Source organism: Nyctereutes procyonoides, unplaced genomic scaffold, assembly GCF_905146905.1.
Source record: "Nyctereutes procyonoides isolate TBG_1078 unplaced genomic scaffold, NYPRO_anot_genome, whole genome shotgun sequence".
Taxonomy (NCBI): Eukaryota; Metazoa; Chordata; class Mammalia; order Carnivora; family Canidae; genus Nyctereutes; species Nyctereutes procyonoides.
The window spans coordinates 57,626,179-57,653,407 of NW_026575051.1; the positions used below are offsets into that span (position 1 = coordinate 57,626,179).

Genomic DNA, 27,229 nt, shown 5'->3' on the forward strand with positions numbered 1-27,229 from the left:
AGGCCACTGCCGCTTAGAATCACACACAGATGCACGGAAGCACCTCCTAGGAGTGCAACTGCTTCCCCTTCCAAGGCACTCAAATGTCATAGAAGGGGAGGAGTCTAAACTGAAAATTCAGTTTCTCCAAGAAACCTGGGAATGTTCTGGGCAGGGAATACATTACTACGTAGTAGGTCTGTTAATCACTCAAGCTAGGCAAACTTCATTGAAAACTAAAAACGGTGATCAGTATCACTTTACTTCTAAATGTACAAAAAGCCCTTCCTTGAGTAAGAAGAGCAATGATACATTTCCAGGATTAAGAGGCAAAAAAATCATTGTACATTTTCAACAGGCAGGGTCAAATTGGTAAAGGGTTCTTTGAATGAAATTTACTGCTCAGTAATAGTCTTTCACATATGGCTTCTTAATTGACCTCCTCCTAAGAGTGGCTGCAGATTTTTGTTATGTCCTCTTCAGAGTTCCTCAGGACACATGACCATCTCTCCAAATGAAGGCACAAAACTCTGGCACAAAAGAACATTTACCACGTGTTATATTTGTTGGAATGACAACTCCAAGGAAAAAGCAAAGTACAAGTATGATTAAAGTTTTAAAAGCTTTATTTAAATGTACTTTGTACCACTTCCCTAGACTTCAGGGTCTTCCCATTACCTTTTCAACAACAAAGGCAACAACAAAGGCAATTTTTAGTTATTTGCCTTAATACTGACAGGAAACAAAAGCCTCTTGAATATCCACTAGTTTGGCCCTATAAGCCAAACTAGCTCATTATACTTTTCTCTATAAAAATCAACAAAGGCTTTTTCAATGATGCTTAAACCTGAGTTGTGTTGGAAAGACTAGCAGTTGTAGTATTATGGCCATTGTTGGGAGATATTCCTAGACCAATGCTATGGCCTTACCCAAATGTTGTAAAACAGAGTCTACAATTTATTTTACTATAAAAAACCATTTAGTATTTTGAAACTTAGTATTTATAAAAACTTTTTTCATTCAAATTAAGTGTAAAGTGCTCCCTTTACAGCTAACAGTTTTAACCCTTTTGAAATGATGTATGCCTACTCAGAGTTTAACTGCTGTATTTTCATATTTACAGAATTCCACATAAATTGGTGACACAGCATAATTTCATCTTAGTTTACACTACCATAATCAGATTGTGGCAGATTTAATCTTTGTGTAGAGGAAAATTCTATACATGACAAACCTTTAGGGTATATAATGTAGCTCATCACACGAGTTATGTTAAGGGCTAATAAAAAGCCTATTTTCCCATTCAGTGTTAGACATTACAGCCAAATCCAACTGAAAACTGAAAAACTTAAGAGCTAGAAGTACTCAATCAACACCTTAGAAATAATCAAATTCCACCCTTCTATAGTTGAAGAAATTGAGGCTCACAGTATTTACAGGATTTGCTCAAAATATATTAAGCAGCAGTCAGGACAATCCAATGGATCTAATAATATTTCTATCAAACCATGATTAGTACATTTTAGAAACGTCAATAAATGAAAATAGACTTTAATGTATATAAGAGAAGAAAAACTCCATTTAAATGTAAACGTTTCCATAAGACAGTATTACAGGAATTTTGGACCTTATACAATTCCTATGTAAAAATTCCCACATAAAACAAAAAGTCTCACCTACTACTTATACTTCATGTTTCTTTGAAGAAACAGTAACTTAGACATTGAAAAAAAAAAAGAATATTTGGGAAATTCACCTATTGTGTATTATACCATTAGAAACAGATGCTAAAAAAAGACATTTTACAATGGCAGAAAACATACACTGAGATTCCACACCAGTCTTTATTTATATTTTGGGGCCTTCATTAAACAAATCTTGTAATTCCCTCTTTCAAATTACATTTTATTCTCTTAATGGTGTGGTATAACCCCCATTGCACAAAAACAAATATGATTAATACACTAGAAATACTTTAAAAGAGAAACCCAAGACAGTTTTATTAATCAATTCAGACCCATGATTGTCTCAAAAATCGAATCTACTGATTTTCTGGTGGTGTCATTTTAGAAGATTTCATAACCAAATTATTAAGTATCTAGTCAACTTATGTGTGTTAGCATTCACATCCCAAATCATGGAAGCCCTATTTCAGAAAATCTTACCACTAAGGTCAACATACTTCATTACATGTCAGTGAAATGATGATTTCTCTAAATTATCCATAAAACCCGAAAAACCCAAATATCTAATTATAACACTGATGTATCTACTAATAATCACATATATCATGACTGTGTTTTAAAAAATATCTACAGATTTAAATAAGAAGCTTGCATATTATGGCAGAGTAAATAAAACTGTCAAATACTATTTTTGGCTCTAGTCATTTGTCTTGCCCAAAAATGTGCATATCATAGCCAACAGAACTTTTCTGTAGAATTTTATTTTGAAAATATTATTTCACCTGAAGATTGATCTAAAAAACATTTTAAGATATGAAAATGTTATACAACTTATCTATTACAAATTAATCTGATAATTCTGCAATTAGGTACATTGTGTTAGCTCACCTACATAAAAAATATTGCACATTTTCATTTTGTCTCCACGTGACTGATGTCTAAACTATATAGAATTCCAAACTATTTAAAAGTTATTCTGTGAAATATCAACTTTATAAATATCAGAACTAAATGCACTGTAAAACAACCATTTTGGTAAACATGCATTTATTCACAGTTGATTTATTTCCTCTAGATAAATGCATAACTGCTCAAAATTTAAGAACCTATGTAGAGGTACAAGAGCACACTTACAAATCTATTTCTACCTTCATTTTGAAGAAACACTGATCTTGGCAAAAATCTGGCTTATTTTAAAATGAACTATTGCTGGTAAGAAGGCATTACTTTAAAACTTTTCCGTGACCTGAACTTCTTCTTTTCCTTTTTAAACTAAAATGTAAAAGCGTTTGTTTTCAGAGATGTATCTATTGTGGCATAAGTGAATAATCACATAAAAACAGACCCTGAAAGCAGTTGAGCATTTAAATGCCTGCAGAGCCTCATTTTACTTGTAAGTTATGACTGCCTTAAATAGCTAGACCATTCACTGATCATAATTGTAAGAAAGTGACAAAACCAAATCATTTTAAGGTCATGAAATTGACACAAACCTGCATAATACAGCATTCCTCCACTGAGCTGAGGTCATATTACACTTTAAAAATATAAATAAATATACTGAATTGTGAGTCTTATTTCTGTCATACCCCAGTGTTTAAAATACGCTTCTAAAACAGAAGTGGATAACTGCAGAATACAGTTCCAGACTTGACTAATAGTGTCATAACACAATTGTTCCTTATAAATAACTCTAATGATGCACTGGCTTGATTGATTCCAGCAATTTCATTGTACAGAAGAAGTAAACCATACTTTATACACAGAAAATATATTACTTGAAAATCCTCAAAATAGGAAGAAAAGTTTAGAAAGCTTTCAAATGTTTCCAAATGAAAAGTAAAGATCTATTTTTGGCCCTCTTCTACACCCTTAAAGTTGGAATTTGACAAAAATCCATGGGTACAATTTACAAACTTTGACAAACTACTAAGTTAAAACCATTTTCTTTGGGGAAGATGAAAGGAAGTACCTTTAAAACCTGTTATACAAAATTCCAGCTGCCTTTTTATAAAAGTACGTTCCTTAGATTAAAATCATAAAATTAAGGTGCAAGAGGTTAACAAAAATGAACTGAAGAGCTTTATTGACATCACAGTACATTCAAGAATAATTTTAAGAACATTACAGCTGAAAGAGAATGGCATGTTTATAGTCTTATTAAGCACTATTTTTTTTTTTTTGAAAAAAATGTAATACAAAGAAATCCTATTAAGTAACTTGGAGCAGCATTTGGAAAAAGTACACCTATTTACAGATTAAAAAAAAAAAAAAAAGATTCTGGTTTCACCTACACAGCCACAATGTGCCTCTATAATGAGACAAGCCCTTAAAACTCATGGAATTTTTTAAACATCATGGCATTCTTGCCACATCATTCCTCAGCGTTTACGACGGGGAGGGGTTGTTGATCTGAAAAAAAAAAAGGGAAAAGACAAATTTAAAAATAAAAATGTATTTTAAACTAAAGAATCTGCAATTTTTAAATAAATATTATTATATAGGATTTCTAAAATTACTTAAGACTATGATCATTTATCAAGTACCAAACTGAGTTTATTAAAGAGAGAGAGAGAAAGGACACTTTCAACTTTGAATAAATTCAGTCAAATTTTTTTTTTTTTAAATCAGACAAAATACTTTAAAAAGTATACTACCTTGATCGGGACTTAGACTTGTGTTTGCGGCTTGCCTTCTTACCAGACCTTTGAGATTTCTCCATGGATCGCGATCGACTATGTTTAGGCTTCTTAGCCTTCTTTTCTTTGCTACTTCCTGGAGATTCAGAACTGCTCCTTCCACTAGAATCAGAGCCTGAATGTTTTTTGCTATCTTTGGTAGTACTTTTCTTACTATCCTGTCTAGAATCATGTCTGATAATTTTAACAGATATAGAACCACTCCGAGAGAATGTTCTTTCACTTTCTCGTTTCCTTTTTAACCTATCATCCTGACTACTGAACTTAAAATCTTTTTCTTCCCTTTTTTGTTTCTCTTTCCTTTTATCCTGTTCTCGTTCCCTTTCTTTGTCTTTCTTTTTCCTATCTTTATCTATACTTCGGCTCCTCTCCTTTTTTCTCTCTTGTTCTTTAGCCTCACCTTTATGCTTATGACTGCTCCCACTAAGATTTCCACGTTGATCATCAATTTTACGCCTATCTCGACTCCTACTGCGACTGGACCGATTGGTTCGCCTATCCCTTGAGCGACTTCTACTTCTACGTCTCTCTCGAGAAGGACTCCGATTTCTTCGTCTTTCCCTTTCAATGCTATTTCTATTAGATCTCCTCCTATCTCTAATCTTTACTCTAGCCCTATTGCTCTCTATTTTTATTCTGCGTGAGTAACTTCTACTTCTACTCCGTCTAGCTTTAATTGTTGGAGATCTACTCCTACTATGTCTTTTTTTCCTTTTAGGAGAAGAAGATCGAGAAGAAGTGCGACTACTACCTGAGCTAGAACTGTATGAAGAGCTAGAGACAGTACTACTAGTACTACTAGTTCTGCTATTGCTACTGGAACTACCACTACTAGAACTTCCTGATCTACTCCTTCCTTGTTTCTCTTTCTCTTTATGCTCTTTTTTTGGTTCTAAAACTGACGTAGTTTCATTTGGAGTTCTTTTCTTTTCATTAACCACATCACCATCTGCTTCTCTTGCTTCTAGTAGTGATAAACTATTTTGCTCTTTATGGATAAATTCATTCATCTCTTTTGTAACCCTTTCTGTTTGCTGCTTTTCTTCTGAAACAGAAAAAGACAAAAATACTATGAAAAGTCAATTGTATAATGAAAATAACTCCCAAACTACCAAATTTCAAGCTATCAGATGATAACAGAACAGCATTGTTCAACAGAAATAGGATACAAGCCATAAGCAATTCAAAATTATCTAGTGACTACTTTAAAAAAATAAAAGATGAACTTAATTTCAATAGTTTATTAACCCAATATATCAAAAATATTACCATTTCAACATGTAATAAATTTAAAAGCATACTAAGATATTCTGCTATTGGGAGGACACAGAAAATCTTTCAAATCTACTGTGTATTTTATACCTATGGCATATTTCAATTTAGGGTTAGCTACATTTCAAATGCTCAATACACCAACTAGAGTACCAAAGTGTAAAGGTACATTTGAAGCAAAGAGAAAAGATTTCTCTTTTGTCCAATAAGGCAACTTAAATAAGTTAGGTAATTTATAGGGAATTTTCAACTGCTAACTCAATAATTACTTTTCCAATTGTCCAAGTATGACTTTTTCAAAAACTTCAAACTATTCCTGCAGTATTCCTAGTATTATATAGACTATAAAAAACTAGTCATATGTAGTATTTTGCATTTAAAAACTTCTATAAAAAGCCCTCTATTTCCAAAATATTACTAGCTGCATGTTAAATATCCTAGCTACAAGTTATTTTTCAATAGTTTTACAAATAGATTTCTGCCATCTCAAAAGCTTTCTTTTTCATTTTTGAGAACTTTAGAAAGAAATAAAAATACCCTAAATAGCTTAACTTACAGCTACTGAAATTAATATCTTACAAAACTAGACAAAGTTTACCTTTTATAAACTACATATTTTGAATACTAATTTTGAGACTCCAAAGAAGCCAAAACTTTGGTTTCGGTTGTATCACATAATGTCTATATATTCTAACGTTAATTCTATCCTTGTTATTGTTAGGTTGGTTAAAAAATAAAAATACAAATAAAACTGGACAAAAATTAAGAGAGTCTAAAAGGTATACCTTCCATCTGTTTATCATGTAACAGCTGCTGTTCTTTTTCTTTTCTCCAAAAAGCTTCCTGTTTTTGCCGGATTCGGTGCCGTAATTCCTCATCATCAGTGTCAGATGACTCAGAGCCTCTGTCACTCCTCTCATCTTCACTATCTCCCGATCCATAACCACCCAGTCCACCTGTGTGTATAAAGCGCAGTCTATCATATAGAAAAATTATTCCATGCACTAAAAAATTTTTAAGGTCTGAGAAGAAAGCTAATTTCTTTTTTCATTGCCTTATCTTGGAAGGATATGCTTATTCGGGGTGGGGAGAAGTATAAATTCTAATTCTTAAGGAGTTCATAGAGCCCTCCTGAAAATTAATAGAATCTCATTCTTCCTGGAATATTTCATATATTTCTCACCATGAAGGAATGGTGTAAGGTATAATGGTATAAAGAAAGGATAATGGTTTTGTTTTACTGTCCATACTAATCAACAAAACCATTTAACAGGGCAATAACAAAGCCTCACTAAACCAGTCAATTCAACTACCAATAATCCTAAAAATACTTCTAAAATTAATCCTTTCATTGTTCAAAGCTCAAAAATCCCAGGTAATACAATTCTCAAAAGTACAGAAATGGTATAGTGCTAAAACTACTCCCCACCCTGAAGTGACCTAAATAGTAATCATAACAAAATCACATGGGCATTTGGTTCTACCCATTTCTGTTGATCCCCACAAAGATTAATTTGAAATGATGCGGAAAAGGCACATTCAAGCTTTTATATACTTGAGAATATATCATGCAAAGAGCAAATTATGAACACATCACTACTATTATACTATGATAAGATAAACTCCTTTCCTCTATGTTAAAACTCAACTTGCTACAACACAATCTAAATAAAGGTGCTTAAAAGCATTAGTGGATAGGTTCTTCCCTAAAGCATGGATGCAATAATTTTGAAGGTGAGCTTAAATATTATCACAGCTTAATTATGAACTACTGCAACTTGCCCCAATAAACTATGAATTAGTCACATTTATAATCCCTCTGTGAATGCTTTAGTAAAAAAAAGATAGACAAACCTTTTAGAGACTGATATAACCCTAAGACCTAGATTTTATAAACTGAGTAGGAATAGTACAGTTTCAAAACAGAACATGTAGAGAGACAAGGTAAGTGTGATTTTCCCTTTAAGGCCCTCTCACAAATAAGGAAAACACTTACCGAGTCCAGTGAGGGAAGCCAGTGCACTGGACTGTGCCAGCTGTTTTGCAGGAGCTTTGTATCACATCAACAACAGGAACAACATGTTAACACAAATAGCCACGATTTCATAGTCATGAGAGTCTATGGTATTGTTAAATCTACTACTATTGCTGCTTTTTGGGGAGAGAAGAAACATTAAAAACATAACATTCACTTTAAACCAGTAGCATGTCTGGCCTTGAAATTTTAATTCTGAAAATGAGTGAGCTGAAATTGGTTTATAACGAAGAAAAATGTTGACCAGTACATCAGTATTTTATTTTTGAGGTTATGGCCCATAATTTAAAATCTGCTTTTGATATATTTTCTAAGTGTTACTAAAAATATGGGAGGTGGGGATGGGTAAATTTCTTGCTTCTGTAAGAACTACAAGTGGTAAATTGTGAAAACTAAAGGTTCATAATTCATTAATGAAACTAAACTGTATTAAAAGTTATACACCAATACCACAATATCTATAAAAAAAAAAAAACTCTGAAATGAATTGAACATCAAGAATTTTTCCACTACGCTTTTTATGGAACAATAGCATAACTGCTCATTTGTGCTCAGGCAAGTTGGGTAAAAGAAAAATACTTGTATACTTGTATAGTTTTAATATGGTATCTACAAATCTAACCTTTCCCAGAGAGTTAAAACATGCAAGAAGAAATATTCAAGTATCTCCTAGAATTCAGCAAGGACAACAAAAAAAAAAAAGTCCAAAAGAGCCACCAAAACCAAAATACTCCCAGAAAAACAAAACTAAGAACACCCACAATATACCTTTCGTTGCTTTCCGGTGTGCATCTTTGGCTACATAATAAATTTCTTCATCTGTGACATCCAGTAGAATTTCGGTCAGAAGCATTTTTGTCAGCAACATCTATGAAAGGGTATTTTATGTGTTTATAAAAAAATTAACAGCCAAAGCCATTTTATAAACATTTTTTTAAAGATTTATTTATTAAAGAGAGAGAGAGAGAGAGAGAGAGAGAGAGAGAGAGAGAGGGGGGGGGGGCAGAGGCAGGCTCCATGCAGGAAGCCCAACATGGGACTCGATCCCAGGTCTCCAGGATCACGCCCTGAGCCAAAGGCAGACACTAAACCGCTGAGCCACCCAGGCGTCCCGGAAAGCAAGTTATCTTGAAAATTATTCTAAAATACAAAAACTGGGGCAGCTTGAGTGGCTCAGTCAGTTAAGCACCTGACTCCTGATTTCAGCTCAGGTCATGATCTCAGGGTTGTGAGATGGAGCCCCATGTTGGGCTTCATGCTGGGTGTGGACCCTGCTTAAGATTCTCTCTCTCCCTCTGCATCCCCACCTTTCCCTCTCCAAAAAATAAACAATAAAAAAACAAAATTTTAAAAATCCTATACATGGTAAGAAATTTAAGATTCTACCATTTGATACTCTTTCTCTTCTTCAGTCATCTCTGGTTCACTCTGCTCTTCTTGAGGAACTGGAGATGGACTTCTGGTGACTTTTCCACTACTAGCAGCCTCAACATTTTCAGTGTCTTCATCTTCCTCATCACTATCCTAAAAAAAAGTAATAGTATGGGTAGCCCAACTTCAGGCTTATAATATAAAATCATTATCTTACACATTTTTTTAAAACCCCAAATTAAAAAGTCTATGAAACAAATATATAAAAATGAAATTTCTAAATTATATTTTTGATAAAATACAAATAATCTCTTACCTGAGAGGAAATGTAAGATTATGAGATAGCTTATAAGAATCAATTATTTTAATTCCTTTCCAACTTTTTTTCCTTAGTCAATTTTGACTTTATTTTACCAGTAAGTAACTAGGAATAGATCACGCCAAGACTGATTTAATATCGATTATATATGATGGTCCTGAAATGAGTGGCTTGTAAAACTTTGGATAAATGGACCACATTCATGTTATTCAGTATAACCTTTTTAACTATAAATTTAAGCTATTTACCTAAAATCATGTGACTTAAAATTCTGTAGTTTCTAGATCTTAGCTGGCTCTGAAACTTAGTGAAATTTGCCCCTTTTCACTGTAAAACGAACAGGTAAGAAATGAGGTCTACTTCATATAGGGAATGCCAGCAGTCTGTTTCTAGCTATCAGTTTTCAATACCCAAATAGCACACCTTAAAAAGAGAACTCTTCTTTAGGCAAACTGTCCTACAGTTACCCTTAAAAATCCTAAGTAAAAGGTGATCATTGTAATACTCCAACAAGAAAATATAGGTTTGTTTCTCAAGGTGAGATCTATCTAGCATCCCACAGAATAATTCCTCTCTGAAAAGAACATTTTCAAATTGAACTCCAATTAAAAAAAAAAAAAAGAACATTTTATAAGCTTACTGCTCCTTTCCTCCTTATTCACCCTCAATAACAACATACACAATCATAATTCTCAAAATACTTACTAAAAGTAATCTCAAGAACATTATACTAATACTTTTCTATAGGCTCCATTAGTTTTTTCTTTCAATAATTTTCACACATAAATCACACAGACTTCCATGTTAAGTGATTCTAATACTCACAAATTTACTTCTCTGAGGTAAACGAGGGCCATCTCCTCCTTCAGCATCTTCTGTGGCCTTCTTTTCTTTTTTGGACAACTGTGAACGTTGTTGCTCCATTCTTTCTTTCTCCAACTTCTTTTGCTTTTCACGTTCCATTTTTTCAAGACCTTCTCGAATCCAAGCTGGAAGAGTCCTGCGTTTTACTGCATCTGTTTCACAAGGAAAAAAGTACCTGTAAGTTAGTTAAGTAAAAATCATAAATGCAGGAGTTCCTTATTCTTGAATTTCTACAAACTTTGTAAGTTAAAGAATTCTGAGTAAATAAAGAGTGCTTATAACTATCATTCTCTACTAAGACAGTGGTAAAGCAACCCATTAACCATTATGCTTCTCTTTAAGATCATTTTTAATGATAGCAGTGAATATTGTGTTAATGCTTATAATGAGCCAGGCACTATGAAAGCACATTATCTTAATTCTAAAAAAAATAATAATAATAAAAAAAATAAAAAATCACTATTACTCCATCTCTTTTTCAAATAAGAAAACTGACACTCAAAAAGATTAAGTGATGTGCTCAAAATTAAAAAGATAGTAGCAGAGATGTGGGCTAATTCCAAGCCAAACTTACATTGCTTCTTAAAATATGAAAATAGAACAGAGTCAAACAAAAGTATAAGTCTATTTTCACAATGAGAATTCATCTGAACAAATATGATTCCATAAGTTAAAGAAGAAATTAGAATCTTCCTAAAATATCTACTTTGTAATAAAAAGTTAAGACTTAAACGTTCTGGTCTATTAAGTGTTTGATTTGGATTTCTAGATATAAAGTAGTGTAAGTTTGTAACTTGTCATTAAACCTAAATTAGTTGTAATAAAATGATGAAAATTAAAGCTTCTGCCAAAATATTTCTGGAAAGTGAAATAATAAAAGGAAAATTAATCTGACATTAGTGTGTCAGATGAACTGGGAATGGAAAGAGACCAGAGACAGAGAACAACTAAGAAGTTTTTAAAGGGGAAACTTCATATACTGGCATAATGTATCAAACTGTCAACAATGAAAAAAATATCAAGATGCTATGGCCATGGGGCGCCTAGTGGCTCATTTGATTAAGCGAATGCCTTCAGCTCAGGTATTGATCCCAGGGTCCTGGGATGGAGCTCTGCACTGGGTTCCCTGCTCAGCCAAGAGCCTGCTTCTCCATCTTCCTCTGCCCCTCTCCACTGCTCATGCTCTCTCAATCTCTCTCTATTCTCTCTCAAAAAATTAGTAAAATCTTTAAAAGCATAAATAAGACCAAAAAAAAAAAATGCTATGCCTATGATAAATTTAAAATTCATCACAAACTCTGGAGTTTAAGGTAACAATTTATTTTAAAATTATTCAGAATTTTTTATCTTTTAGACCATTATCTTTTTTTAATTTTAAAGGTTATGCCTATAAAATCATAGGGTTTTAAACTATCAATTCCTAACATATCAAAAGTATAACAAAACTTAAGAAAACAAAACACTCTCTTTACATGATTAAGAAATCATGTCAATTGTGGTTCACTAAACTTAAATAGCTACCAATTTGTGGAGGCTCCTGCTTCACAGGAAGTGCAATAGGTGATCGCTGCCGATCCCTGAATGATGATGGCCTTTCTCTTCGATTCTGGGGAGGTGCTGGAGGTCCTGGAGGTCCTGGTTGCCAATAAGGAGGATGAAATCCACCTTGCGGTGGACCAAAAGCAGCCCCATGCTGAAAGAGTATTGCAGTTTATTTTTCTTCACATTAATACAATATACTCTCTGGGACACACGTGTGTTATGAACTGGGACAGTAGAAATCCATGTGTGCAGCAAATCCAAGAATTCCATGGTTCTAATATCCACCGATATTTCTGTAGCCCCAAGACCTAGGCTTACTTTTTCTTAAGAAAAGTAAAGATTTTCTACCTATGTAAATGCAAAGAGTCATCTAAAATTCAGCTAATACACTATTTTCAACAAGTATAGAAAAGGATATATGTATGCCCTTTTTCATTCTGAATCCATTTATAAACTAATCCTTCCACTACCAAGAAATCAAATGTGAATTTTTCTGGAACTAGAAAATACAGGAAAAAAATTTTTTTAATCAATTCCAACTTATTTCTTATGGGAACTTAAATTGTTTCTATAATCTAGCAAGAAGTATCTATTTTAACAAAATAAAACTTACTATCATTAAATATTTTTTGCAATTTTGCGATTTTCATTGGCCCATTTCGTTGGCCCATTGCCAATGGAGCTGTCTTGTTAACATAGAGATCTATCAAGATAATAGGGTGTAAGTAGAAGCTCCTGCTACTACATCTCTTCAAAACCGAACCAAACAAAAACAGTCATATCTGTATACCAAGGATGAGTATACCACAATTATGTGAATATGTATGAATAAAGATTATTCTCAAGGTGAATATTAATTTACATTTATGTCCATTATTAATCTAGTTAGTGAAACAACATATGAGTTTTTTTCAAAATTTTAAATTATACTAGCTCAGTTTATAAGGTAACAACTGCAATCAGTTATTTCAAAATGACGCCTAGTACCATAATTTAAGGGTGGACCCTTGGCAGAGTAGTTAGAGAAAATATAGCCCCACATAATAGTACTATTCCCCATAGAGTTCTATGTCCCTAGGAATGAATTAGATGCTACAAAGGAGATTATGTACAATTCCATTAACATGTCATGTCAAAATGGAAAAAAAAATCACATCACTAGAAAAAGTCCTAATTCTACATAGCAGAAGGAACTGCATTTAGGAAGATGATCTGTTCTTCATGTATTTTATTCATGTCTTATCCATAATCTATTATTGACAAATAATGTATTCAACTACTGCGCATTTTCTAAACTTTATTCAACATTTAAATATACCATTTTGAAATTATTAGAAAACAAAACATCATATAGCTATTGAACTTACACATTTTTCATTTTATCCAAATCTTTCCTAATGATCCTTTATATCATTCTCCTAAGCAAATCAAAAACCAAAAAATAAGAATCTAATGATTTTAATACTCAAAAATTGGTAACTTTTCTGAGACATAATATTATGTGTTTATCTGTACAAGACTGAAAAGTGAAACACAGATCTTAGGTACTCTTGATGAGACACTTCCAAAGAATGGATTACGTGCACATCTACAATATTAAAGCAACAAAATATCTTTCACCTGATAGTCAAACTGGTTCACTGGCCCCACTGCAAAATTATCGGGTGGTCCACCAAAGTTGTGATTGTTCTGGTTAAATATATGCCTGTTGTCAGGGGCAAATTCCCCACTGTCCTGACTGTTGCTGTCTTCGGAAGGAGGAACAATGTCCATTGGGCCTGGTGTTGGTGGCATCCATGGCTGATCTGGAGGGGGGTGTGGGGGCTGCTGATGCATTCCCCATTCTATTTAGGATTTAGGCATAAAAACATTCAACAGGGGGTTATAACAAAATCAACACAAATTTTTAAGATCTCAAGAAAGATTTTTCAGCAAAGAAACAGATTTAAAAATTTATGACTTCTTGGTCAAATTCCTCTAGTATATCTTTAAAATAAGCAATTAATTAAACTAATAAATAATTCAAATGAGCTAACTCCACTCTAATTCATATCCTAAACATACGGAAATCAAATGCCTCAAATTGTTTTTTTTAATAAACGTAACAGAACCCAAAGCAATTTTTTTGTTCAATTTTTCTATTTCTGTTCAGTAACAATACCATAAAAAATAACACCTTGAGACTTTATATATAATTTCTTTCTCGCATGAACACATTTATCCTCACAACATCCCTGTGAGGTAGGGAGAAATCAGGTATTATTTTTGCCAATTTCAGGAGGGGAAACTGAGGCACACAGAGGTTAAATCACTTGCCCAGGTCACAAAGAAAGCCAGTAGAATAAATTGGGGAGTGGAAATGCCAGGGTGAATCATTTATGAACTTGAACTTGGGAACCAAAACATTTTCAAACCTGGGGAAATTTGGGGTAGCTTCGAGGAAACTAGAAATAAACTACCTCACAGTATCAAAGATTAGAATACTCATTATTCTTTTAAAAGTGAGGTTAGAGTATTACCTCCTAAGTTTTCCACTCTTACATTGAGGAACAGTGTCAATAGGGAAAGGGAGATTAAAACTTCACCATCAACATACTCAAATAGAAGATTCCTCTATAAATATTTTAAAGTGACTATTAAAAAGTTAAAAATAGCATCACAAGACACGGAAAACTGAACTAGCATCAAGAAATCTAAATCATACTGTGAAGTAAAAAAGCAGGCAAACAAACAAAAAAATAAAACATAAAAACTTATGGAAGATCTTCACTATCTGAAAAAAACAGGAAGAAAAAGATGGGTGGATGGTAGGGGCAGAGAATATTTGACAGACTAATTTGTCACATAGTGACACAGTATTTCTTTAATTAGAGGCTAGACATGTTTTGCTCTGCCAGTGCTGCTTCTGAAAAGGCCAGAGGTTGCAACAGAGAGACATAGAATGCTCTCTTCCCTAGATGCCAAGTGAGGTTTCCAGTGTTCCCAGCCCCTGTCAGCCTAGGAATGAAGAACCGAGAAAAGAATCAAACTGAGTGCCACAATGCTAGCAGACTGAGTACAGAATAAATTTAACCATAAAATTTCAAGGTCAAATCTAAATCAAACTGCCTATTCTTTAAGGAGCATTAATTTCAAGAAGTCATAAAACTAAGCAAATTAAAGTTTCATTTAATCCACATTTTATTTTTAAAATAGTCATAAAATCTGGATAACATGAAATAACAAACCTGGTTGCCACATTCTGTTAAAGTTTGAATCCCCTTGGAAATTCCCATGATTGTTTGGACCGGATTCCATTGTAGACATGTCCTGTCCATTTGGCATCATCCCTGGTGGCTGTTCTACCATACTCTGCTGCCCCGAGGCTTCTCTTTGGGCAATCCAAGCTTGAGCCAACGCAGCCCAGTCAATCTGGCCTGTAATTTACCATAGCAGAATTTAGCAAGTCAGAATTTAAGAGCTAAAAGAATAGTGCCTCAACGTAAAACAATCATCTCAGCTATGCCTTACTAGAGATTTTAAATATTACAGAATATTATGGCTGAGGGATCCCTGGGTGGCGCAGCGGTTTAGCGCCTGCCTTTGGCCCAGGGCGCGATCCTGGAGACCCAGGATCAAATCCCACGTCGGGCTCCCGGTGCATGGAGCCTGCTTCTTCCTCTGCCTATGTCTCTGCCTCTCTCTCTCTCTGTGTGACTATCATAAATAAATAAATAAATAAATAAATAAATAAATAAATAAATAAATAAATAAATAAATATAATAATAATAATAATAAATAAAAGATTTAAAAAAAAGAATATTATGGCTGAAAAGATGCTTAGAAAATAACCCATATTCAGGCTACAAAATAATGTAACCATAAAACTTTCAGAAAACACTCTTAACTGATTTCTGACACTAACTCAAAAGAAATTTACCCCCTGTATCTTAGTTTACTATAAAAACCAATGATCAGGGGCACCTAGGTGGCTCAGTCAGTTGGGTGTCTGCCTTCAGCTCAGGTCATGATCCCAGGGTCCTGGGATCCAGCCGCACCTTCGGGGGGGGGGGGGGTCCCTACACAGCAGGGAGCCTGCTTCTCCCTCTCTTCCCTGCTCATGCTATCTCTCGCTATTTGTCTCTCTCCCTCTCTTTCAAATAAATAAATAAATTCCTTTAAAAAAATGATCAAACTCAATTCTTCTTCCAACAGGTCCTATTTAGGCCTACACTGGAGCCTAAGACTTCAGAGTAGTATACCTATTCCTGTTCCTCCTCACAGTCACCCTTCTTAACATACAGCTCCCTTCTCTAGTCAAATACATCTCCCTTAACAATTTCCTAGTCATTCTTTACTCAAAATGTATTCCCTTGCTACATTAAAGGTCCTCTTCCTTCTCCAATATATATACATAATATTTTAAAATCTTATATTTTTAATAAAGAAGACAAAATAGAATACAATGTTTTTTTCACATCTCAATAAAGATCAAATAAGTATTCTCATATATTTTGGTGGAAACAGACTGGCATAACACAGGTGGAGCTGAACCTGGGCAATGTGTATCTGATATATCTAAAACTTTTCAAATGTGCAACATTGATGTAACAAACCTAGTTCTTGGATGTTTTTTCCCCCTCAGCAAATAAATGGACAAGTACAATGCAAAAACATGTATACAAAATTATGGTTATTATTTCAGAAAGTAAAAAGCTACACCCAATCATCCAAAAGTGATGTACTAAACTATAGTCCTGTAACAGAATGCTATGTAGCTATTAAGAACAGAAATAGTATCAGATTAACCCAATAAAAGGGCAGTGGAAGGGGTCATGTTAATGAAATAAAATTATGGTGAATAACTGTTAAAACTAAGTAATACATGGGGGCTCCCTATATTCTTCTCTATATCCATACATGATCAAAATACTCCATAATAATAAGAAATTTTTAAATCATATCTATAGCATACCATCAGTCGACTATGAGTTACATAGAATTGTAAGACCTGGCATTAACAACAGAAGTATGCTTTACTTAAGTAACACATTTAAGGAAGAGTTTCCCCTTTCTTGTGAAAAGCAAGAACTAAATCAGTCTTAAAATGAAAAATATTTGTAAATCCTTTTACTCTTTGGGGAAGTCCCCTAAAGAGAAATCCATTCCCTAATATGTATGCTATGTAATAATATTTCCAATAAACCAATTCCACTTCCCTTAATCCCATGGCCTATCTCCTACTTATCTCTCTCTCTCCTTCCCCAACTTCCAATTCAATTTGTTTCCTTACTTGGATCCTGCTGGTGCTGGAATGACTGCATCCACTGTTGCTGGTTCAAGGGCCATTGCTGCCAAGGCTGTCCTCCTTGATCCCACATGCTGACTTTTAAAATAGATCTGATTTTCTACCTTTAACAAAATAAATAGTTTAAAATGAGAATGAGAGTTCTTTAATTTTAAAAGCTCACACATCAAAATTATAGGATGATACATTTATGTGATCAGAGCTCTAAAATTCTGGTCAACAGGTTGCCAGAGGCAACTGGAATTTTTAGGTTGGCAAGCAAAAGTATAAATTCTCATGTTAATGATGGTATCAGAGCTTGATGGCAAGCATAACTTTAATCAATTTAGCTCAAAAAGATGGAAAAAAATCTATTTTTTTCCAATACAGATCTCTGGAAATGGAGTTATTTTAAAGATTATAGGGAAAAAAGTGATTTTAATCTCTCCCCAACCAAGACTCACTAAAAAGGGTAACGAAACAGCTCTAGCTGATGAAGGAAAACTCTTCCTTATAAATAATTACAGCTAATGAATGCAGAAGTAGAATAGACTTAGAAAATCACCATATTACCAAACCTAATGAAACAACTGATTCAGGAAATCTTAAAAGTTGATAGGAAATCACAAAATCAAAGGGTGCTGAACCCTACAAGGAGCCTCCCTCAAGAGGTACAGCATTATGCCCCCAGAATCACTATGAATATTTTCACCAAAAGTGTTTAACTGAATCCACTGGAGTTTTTTTTTTTAATATTTTTTATTTTATTTATTCATGAGAGATACAGAGAAAGAGAGGCACAGACATAGGCAGAGGGAGAAGCAGGCTCCATGCAAGAGAGCCCAATATGGGACTCAATCCCGGGACTCCAGGATCACGTCCTGATCCGAAGGCACACGCTTAACCACTGAGTCACCCAGGTGTCCCCATTTGAGCTTTTGGATCTCACTTTCAGGATAAAGAAGTTGCAAGGTACAAAAGAATGACACAGACAGTATCAAAACAAACAATCCGACAAATCCAGAAGGTGAGATAGCCTACAAGACCAAGTTTCTTAAAATGTAAATAGCATGGAAAACAGAAGGAGAGAGAATATATGTTAGTAACTATTAAATCTAGCTGATGGGTATGAGGAAGGGGTTTTATCACATAGTCTACTGTTCTCTAAACTACTTTGAAAACTTTCATATTAAGAAAAAAAAAGAAAACTTTCATATTAAAAAGTTTAGAATTCATACAAATCTAGTATATTTGTGCTTTACCCAATACTGATATACAACCAATGACATACATGGTAAGTAGGGTATGTTTCTTTATTTTTGTACCCTAAGGCAGAGAGCAGGGATTAAATAAATTTTTACTGGGACACCTGGGTGGCTCAGCGGTGAGCATCTGCCTTTGGCTCAGGGTGTGATCCCAGAGTACCGGGATCGAGTCCTGTATCAGGCTCCCTGCATGCAGCCTGCTTCTCACTCTGCCTGTGTCTCTGCCTCTCTCATGAATTAAATAAACAAAATCTTAAATAGATTTTTATTAAATGAATCTTTTTAGACTGACCCTTTCCTCTATTCTAAAAAACAAGACAAAAGCAAGCCTTATCATTGCAGGATCACAAAAAATACGTCAGATTAATAAGGAGTAAGAAACACCCACTAAAATAGGAAAACTGACTGTTACAATTCAGTCTCTTAAGAACATGCAGCTCTAGTCTTTGCAGCATTCATAGAATGTTAGAGTTCTATCAAAGGCAGATTCTGACCTTTCAACTGAATAACACCGTAAATTAGGAAAGATGCATTCCTTTGTTACCTTGACTTACTTATAGTCAAGTGCACTTGACTTCTAGTTACACTAATAGTCTATTATAATGATTTCACTGGACTTTGGCAAAATAAAAACTTAATAAGCACCACACCTGAGACCAACAACAGACTGGGTATCAGTTGCAAGCTACATATGCTTCTTTTTCTAATCTCTCTTCAGATTTTCTTTCTTCTTTCCTTTTTCCCCTCTCCTCTTTTGCAACTCTACCTTTAAACACTTTAAAAGCTATACAACTTACTAGAACTCTTTACAACTTTAATGAAGAGATAACAATAAATAAAATGGAAGCACCCAGAAGAAATACCAACTGCTATTTTGACTGACCTCAGAGGTTCACCTTCTGTTTAAAATTTAGGTTGATTCAGACTACAGCTTGGAAGCATAGCAGCAAGATTACTTATGCCCTGGGGGGGGGGGGGAGAAAAAGAGTATATGTTTACTCTTAGATTATGAAGTTATTAAAATTAATAAAAATAAAGTCTAGAGTTGCAATATAAAAGTGCGATCATCTCCAAATTAATTTGGAGCTTTTTCTTCTATTTAACTTTATAATGAGAAACTATTTACCATTATAAAGTTAAGGGAAATAGATACATTACAAATGAGAAAACTTTTTAACATTTTTTCCTCTCAAAATATCTATTTACTGAAATAATTAATACAAAATAATAAACAATTTATGTACTGTCATATATGCTGAGAAACAAACATTTGAAAAGATCTCATCCACCTGGTATTAACTTAAATGGCACAAAGAAGTAATACAATGCATTAATTTAGATTTTTCTATAGAATACTAAGTTTAAAAATTAACACCAGTAAGGTGAAAAGTTTGTCCCTCAAACGTTTGCATTTTATTCCCATTAAATCAACAGCTTTTAAAAGTTGATAGACCAATCTATTCACCTTTTTCCAGCTTCTCGCACACAGCAGTCATTAAATACCAACTGAAAAAATGGAACGGTCTCTGGCTCCATTTACTTTTAAAGGTTAGTGATAAAGAAATTTTGTATTTATGAGAACGAAAAAAGCTAGTGGAAGCATGGTTTGCTGTATTTCCAAAGCTCTAATGGTATATCAGAACTCAATGCAAAGATTTTTCTGTCATAGGTTATAAACTCATACAGCATAGGCATTTTAACTAGCTATATATACAATGCTTACTAGAGTTGCAAACAGATGTGCACTCACTCCCTACCATCATTTCCAATACACATATTTACTTCTCTAAAAATAACTCTAAACGAAGTTGCTTTTACCTATTCATGTTTACTGGTTGTAATGAACAACTTTTTCTATTCTCCTTTTTAGTTTTCTGAACATCACTTGTAACTTGACCTTCAGAGCACAAGCTCTGTCTGGTTCATCATGCTACCTAAACCATTCACTAGCTGTCTGAACATGGGCAAATTATTCTCTTAGTTTTCTCATATATAAAACGGAAGATATGTGTCTACCTCATAGAGTTCTTGTGAGGATTAAATGAGAAACACATGAAAACTCAGCAGAAGAGCCTTCAAAAAGGTAGAGTTTAATTCACCATAAAGATGGTCTCAGTATCACTTTAGGTAGCACTCCTCAAGTTTACAACTGGGCTGGGAGGGTGGGGGACTGTAGACTTGGTAATCAAGCCATGCCAATTCTACTCAACTCGTTTTTCTTCTTTTTTTTTTTTTATAGAATCTTTTTTTTTAACAATTTTTTTTAATTTTTATTTATTTATGATAGACATACAGAGAGAGAGACAGGCAGAGACACAGGCAGAGGGAGAAGCAGGCTCCATGCACCGGGAGCCCGATGTGGGATTCGATCCCGGGTCTCCAGGGTCGCGCCCTGGGCCAAAGGCAGGCGCCAAACCGCTGCGCCACCCAGGGATCCCCTCGTTTTTCTTCTTTAAAAGCAATCTGAGACTTAACCAGATTAAGTATTTTGGAATACTTAATTTTGGAATTTGTATTTTGGAAAAAATCTCTGCCTGTCCCTACCTCTTACAATATCATAAATTGAAGCTTTTATTACTTAAAAAAAGAAGAAACTTCAAAAGTTTCCTTATGCACAAAAAATTTTTATTTGCATATTTTCAGGAGTTTAATTTGTATTACTTGTAGCCATTGTTTGTTGACCAGTCACTTCTACTTTTACTATGTTTTTCAATGCTTCTTGCCCCAAGTTTTTATGGAAGCTACTATTCATATACAGTGTTTAATACCCTTAGGCTGAGAAAAATACAAGAAGAGAGGTGAAATGGTGAGAAGCAGAACAGAAGAAAAATACAACAAAGAAGGCAACAGTAGAAGTCAAGGAAGTAAGAAGTTAGGTATTTAATAAAACGGTTCAATTCAGTCTGCAGTTGAAAAACTTGACTTGTCTACAGAAGATGTGTGTTAAATGAGGAAATAGGTAAAATAGTCTTTTTGGGAAACAATTTAGCATTACAGTATTTTCTCAACATTGTAAATGCACATTTCTCTGACCCAGCATTTCCACATAAGAACTTTAAACCGAGTATACTCCCCATGTTCCTCAAAAACCTGAAGCATGTTTATAACATGGAACATCTGCTTTTAGGATCACTCACAGGCAGAGATAAAAGTGAACCATATGGTGAATTGTTATTCAGCCATTAAAATGAGTAAGATAAGACTTTTATATGCTGACATATATTGATATATAAATTGCCTTAAGAAGTAAAAAAAAAATGATACAGCATGAATAATTCTGCCACTTGAGGGTTTTTTTCTTATTAAGGATGCAATTTAGTGGTGCGTGGATGGCACAGTTAAGTGTCTGACTTTTGGTTTTGCCTCAGGTTGTGATCTCAGGGTCGTGAGACAGCCCCACATCAGGCTTCACGCTCAGTGCAGAGTCTGCTTAAGGTTCTCTCTCCATCTGCCCCTCCCCACCACACACACACAAGACACACACACTATCTCTCTCTCAAATAAATCTTTTTTTTTTTTTTTAAAGAATGCAATTTGGCATAGAAAATTCCCACATTACAAAAACTCTTAAAAACTAGTGAGCTCTGGGAAGCAAAAAGAGACCAGGAAATGTTGATTATTTTGTATTTTTCTCTTCTTTGAATTATTTTACCATAAGTGTGTATATTTAAGATTTTATTTGAGAGAGAGAGAGAGCACCAGCAAAGGGGGGGGGGGAGGAAGAGCAGAGGGGGAGAGACAAGCAGACTCTGCACTAAGCACTGAGCCTAATGTGGGTGGGGCTCAATCCCACAACCCCTGAGACCTATGACCTGAGCTGAAACCCAAGAGTTGGATGCTTAACGGACTAAACCAGGAGTGTGTATTTTTTAAAAGTAAATCGACAGATTTTTAAAAGTCACAGCAGCAGCTGATCAGCATAGCCCATAGTGACTGATACAGACAATAAACATACAATGTAACTAAGAGACTTTGGTTAAATTACCTAACCTCTGTCTCATTTTCTTATGAAGGATTTAGAGTAATTTCTATAACCTAGTTAAAAAGCGTTATCTCTGGTCATGAGAATAAAATGCAGAGATATGCTGAATTTTGTAAAGGGATAAATTTTAAGACTTAGTATAGTATACTCAGATATTTAATATAAACTTTTATGTATGTTTCAGCATCTATCACAATGCTTGATAAAGGGCTTCATTAATTATTTCCTGATGAAAGAACAGGACTGATTACAAGTGATTTGAAAGCAAGGATTTAGAAACACCATACTTTCTTCTTCACCATATAATCTTTTTTACTAATAAACATAGCAACTGCAAAATCTGGAAAACAAGACTATGAAGTCACATACGACAATAATAAAAAAATTTATCTTGTGGGCAGCCCCAGTGGCGCAGCAGTTTAGCGCTGCCTGCGGCCCGGGGCATGATCCTGGGGACCCAGGATCAGTCCCCCGTTGGGCTCCCTGCGTGGGGCCCGCTTCTCCCTCTGCCTGTGTCTCTGGCTTTCTCTCTGTCTCTATGAATAAATAAAATCTTTTATTTTTTTTAAGATTTTAAAGAGAGAGAGGCAGAGACACAGGCAGAGGAAGAAGCAGGCATCATACAGAGAGCCTGACGCGGGACCCAATCCAGGGTCTCCAGGATCACGCCCTGGGCTGCAGGCGGCGCTAAACCGCTGCGCCACCGCGGTTGCCCTAAATAAAATCTTAAAAATTAATTAATTAATTAATTAATTAATCTTGTAATTCCAGTATTTTTCAATGAAATAACATAGCATTGTATCATTAAAAATGACATTTACACATTGGTTTAATAATAACTTAGAAAATATTGCTAACTGTTAAAGATGAGTGATAAGTACATTATGGTTCGTTACATTCTACTTTTGCACTGTTTGAAAATTTCCATAATGGTAAGTTAAAGATGATTCAGTGTACAGTTACAGAGACTTACATTAAATTCTTTTTTTTTTCTTTCCTCAAACAAGATCTTCTTGATGACAGTCTTATAATTATTTGGATTCTCCATGGTTCTTTGCCCATATTGAGTGGTAAAATATTTTATTCTTCACTGAAATTTATTATCAAGTAAATACACTAATATTCAATGAAGAAAATAACATCCTAATACTGCTACTCTGATTTCATAGCATCAAAAGTCAATTCCAATTTATCTGTCCTTCCTTCAGTCTTAATATTAAAGTAAAGATCCTTAGGCACAACTTCTCAAGTTAGGGAAATTTGATTACAGATTAGCCAGGCTGCAAGCCCTTTCCTTTATGGGATAAATTAACTGCCATCTCCTTGGAAACAATTGGGATTTAGGAAAAACAAAAGGACCGATAACCATGGTCTGGTTCAGATCATCCAAGTTATCACATATGGCTAGAAAAGTCTAGCTCATGACAATGATCACTGTTAGGGAACGAACTGTGTTCTCTTAGAGAGATACATTTGAGTCCTATCCACACTCCCATAAACTTTGAGTGTGACCTTATCTGAAAATAGCGTCTCTGCATATGTATTTTCAAGATGTGAGGTCATACTGGATTAATGTAGGTCCTAATCTAATGATTGGTGTTTTTATTAGAGACACAGACCCACATAGGGAGAACACCAGAACACCATTATGACTGGAGTGATGTGTCTATGGCTAAGGAAAACCAAGAATTGCTGGGAACCACCAGAAGCTAGGAAGAGACCAGGAACGATCTTCACCTAAAACAAGGGTGGGGAGCTGGGAGTGGAGCAAGCAAGTATGGCCCTGCAAAAACCTTTATTTTAGACCGCTAGCCCAGAGAACTGTGAAGAATAAATTTCTGTTGTTTTAGGCCCTCAGTTTACGGTAATTTGTTACAGTATCCCTAAGAAATTAATACAACCAGAAATGATCATCATTTATCTATTTCTTAAATGACTATATTAGAACATTTATTGCTCTGAGGTTCTTAAAATTACTTATTTAAATGACAATCATTAATATTTGCAAAAGTCCTCTCATAGACTAACAGAGATGAGTGAGGATGAAAATGCAGTGTTTGTTTTAAAGCACTTAAACATCAATTGCAAAATCAGAGACAAAGAAACACATCTATCCTTTAATGCATATGGTGATACGTTTCTCACAACACACACAAAGTTTAGAAACCACAAAATTCAACAGTCCTCTTTCCTGCCATTTCAGGCCTACAACACCAGGTGACTGACCTCAAAGCCAAAAAGAATTCATTTGTTCAATTCAGGTTAGGTGGAAATGGCCCCAATAGAGACTAACCTTGTAATCATTTAAAATGTAGTAAAACTTTTGCTACTTGATGGGACATACGTTCTAGTACATATTGAAATACTTTGCAGCTTGCAGATCAAAAGAGGCACTCAAAAAATATTGGAAAATTGGATAGTTTGGTAATAAATACAAAAAAAAAGTGATAATTGAAAAATAAATGTAAAGAGAGAGAGCAAGTCTAAAGGAAATGACATCCCAGGAGCAGAAAGCATACATATCTTGGTTCTAATACCACTCCCCAATAAAGACAATCAGAACCCTTAGAGAAATAACTGATTCTTCAGAGTGAGGAAAAAACATACAGTATGATCCTGGAGCATCTTGTAGTGCCAAGAAGAAAACCGCTAAAAAAAATTTCTTTCAATAAAAAATTTTAAAATTTAAAGGATGGGGGCATGTCACAGTAGACAACTGAAAGGGCTCCCAATGTCCAAAGCTGTTAAAATTTGAGCAACAAAATAAGGTAACACTGCATTACAACACAAATTAGGACAAAAATATCTAAATACTGATATAAATAAATGATTAAGTAAATTGGCAGGGACAAATTTTCCATGCAGAAGAATTCCAAATAAATTGTGTAGATACTCCACCCTAAAGGGAAAACATAACCCTCTAATCCTCAAATGTAAACTGTGCAAAAGGACTTCCTTCCAATGAGTACAGTATGGAAAAGAGGAGGTGAATAGGAAAGAGCAACTACAGTGTAGAAACTTGACAAACACTACTTTAAGCAGGTGATCAAGGTCAGTATCAATGTGATAAATCACATTCATATTACATACCCTCGATAGGATGTCCTGAAAAAAGCACTGCTCCTCTGCGATCTTCCTCTCCAAAACTCCTAATGCCAGTCTTACCATGAGAAAAACATCAAATTCCAGTAGGAGGGCAACCCACAACATATCTGACCAGTGATCCTAAAAACTGTCAAGGTCACTATTATTTTGCTAGGGCTGTCATAACAAAGTACCACACACTCTGTAGCTTAAAGAACAGGAATTTATTTTCCCATACTTCTGGAGGCTAGAAGTCCAAGATCAAAATATCAGAAGGGTTGGTTTCATTTGAAGGCCCCATCTCTTTGGCGTATAGTCCGCTGTTTTATATGATCTCTACTTATAAAGACACGAGTCATGAGATTAAAACCTACTCTAATGACTTCATTTTAGTTCTTTAAAGACCCTATCTCAACATACGGCTACTTCTGAGGTACTGACTTCAACACATTTTTTGTTTTGTTTATTTTTTTGGAGTTCAATTTGCCAACATATAGCATAACACCCAGTGCTCATCCCGCCAAGGGAGGTGGATGAGGGGTTGGGGTAACTGGGTGATGGGCACTGAGGGGGGCACTTGGCGGGATGAACACATTCATTTTGGAGGGACACAATTCAGCCTGAAACACTCATCAAAAACTAAGAAAGCCTGAAAACTGTCTCAACCAAAAGAAAGCTAAGGACACATGACAACTAAACATCATATAGTATTCTAAATGGAAGCCTGGGACAGAAAAAACACATTAAGTTAAAACTCAGGAAATATGAATAAAGACTTCAGTTGTTAATAATGTGTCAGTATTAGTTCATTAGTTGTAACAAATGTATCACACTGACCTATGTTAATAATAAAGAAACTGTGTGTAAGGCAGGGATGTTTATATGGGAACTCTGTACCATCTGCTCAATTTTTCTGTAGATCAAAAACTTTTTTTTTTTTCAAAAACCTCTTAAAAAATAGTGTGTTAATAAATTCTTTAAAAATACAATCTCGTGAACTTCTTCCAATAACCAGTTTACCGTTACTATCCCTATAGCCCCACGACAGTCCCACGGGTGAGTCTTTAGCGTTCAAGTTTTGTTTTGTTTTTTACTTTTGCTTAGCTGCACTTGTCACAAATTCCAAGTTAATTCTGCTCTTCTATGAATTAACCACCAACAATCAAAATCCGTCGCGTGCCCATCAAGTTCAGATAATAATATTCACCGCAAGATAACACAACTGAAGTATTGGATACTCCTCTTTCCCTTGTGAAGCTTAACACGTAATGCCCATCGCTGGATAAAAAAACAGCAAAAATTCCAACTAGGGAGCCTAATTGTAGTTAATCGGAGCGTTTGCCCTTGGCTGCGCCTGCGTAGTCGGAACTCAACAGCGCAAAAGGTCCAGGTCCGGGCCCCCGCCTCCTCCGCCCCCCAGCACCCCCTGCCCATTGGGGGGGGGGTCCCACTGCGCACGCGCAGTGCTTAACGGCCGGTCAGGAGCCCAACAATTAGTCCCTTCTCATCCGAGAGAAAACTCCCATAGTTAGAGAAAGGGGTCATGAGCAATCTCTCTAATAACCACGTTTCCTTTTCACTAAGAGCACGGCTCTGACTCACCAAGTCGGGCGGACACCGCCGCTTTAAGGAGATGAGGTTCCAGCGGTCGCGCCAAGAAGCGTACGCAGCCTACGTGTTTAAGTTATGCTACCTTCGCCACAGAAACTAAGAAGGCTGTAATGGCCTGCCAAGTCCCCACGCGTAATTGTTCTCCACCACTTACCCACTCTGGTTCCGGAACACCGTTGTCGCCACCGTTCCGGTAATACCTCTCCAAACCTTTCGATGCTTCTACTTCTTCACGAACAAGACAAGATGGCGCC

At 35.1% G+C, this 27,229-nt stretch overlaps 1 protein-coding gene across 3 annotated transcripts; it reads right to left on the reverse strand.

Annotated features, from left to right (window-relative positions):
- Positions 1-204: 204 nt before the first annotated feature.
- On the reverse strand, positions 205-27,229 carry PNISR (PNN interacting serine and arginine rich protein). Of its 3 annotated transcripts, XM_055329746.1 has the most exons (13): positions 27,130-27,229; positions 19,182-19,261; positions 17,040-17,158; positions 14,994-15,182; positions 13,387-13,610; positions 11,746-11,917; positions 10,186-10,376; positions 9,057-9,194; positions 8,439-8,538; positions 7,632-7,685; positions 6,421-6,591; positions 4,322-5,408; positions 205-4,076 (listed from the first exon to the last, which is right to left on the reverse strand). In XM_055329746.1, exons 3-13 carry the CDS (start codon positions 17,125-17,127, stop codon positions 4,046-4,048), a joined length of 2,445 nt encoding a protein of 814 aa, XP_055185721.1. In that variant the 5' UTR covers positions 17,128-17,158; positions 19,182-19,261; positions 27,130-27,229; the 3' UTR covers positions 205-4,045. The 3 variants fall into 3 exon arrangements, with proteins under 3 accessions (XP_055185721.1, XP_055185722.1, XP_055185723.1); XM_055329747.1 differs by lacking the exon at positions 19,182-19,261; XM_055329748.1 differs by lacking the exons at positions 205-4,076; positions 4,322-5,408; positions 6,421-6,591; ... (4 more) ...; positions 11,746-11,917; positions 13,387-13,610 and adding an exon at positions 13,620-14,763.

What these genes read in the sequence shown, in the direction of transcription:
- PNISR (XM_055329747.1), bottom strand. Translation starts at nt 17,127, where the DNA reads ATGTGGGATCAAGGAGGACAGCCTTGGCAGCAATGGCCCTTGAACCAG. An exon ending in AAGAGAAAGAGTATCAAATG is followed by an intron (nt 8,539 to 9,056) that starts GTAGAATCTTAA and finishes ACCCTTTCATAG; the next exon opens with ATGTTGCTGACAAAAATGCT. An exon ending in GGCTTCCCTCACTGGACTCG is followed by an intron (nt 6,592 to 7,631) that starts GTAAGTGTTTTC and finishes TTATACACACAG; the next exon opens with GTGGACTGGGTGGTTATGGA.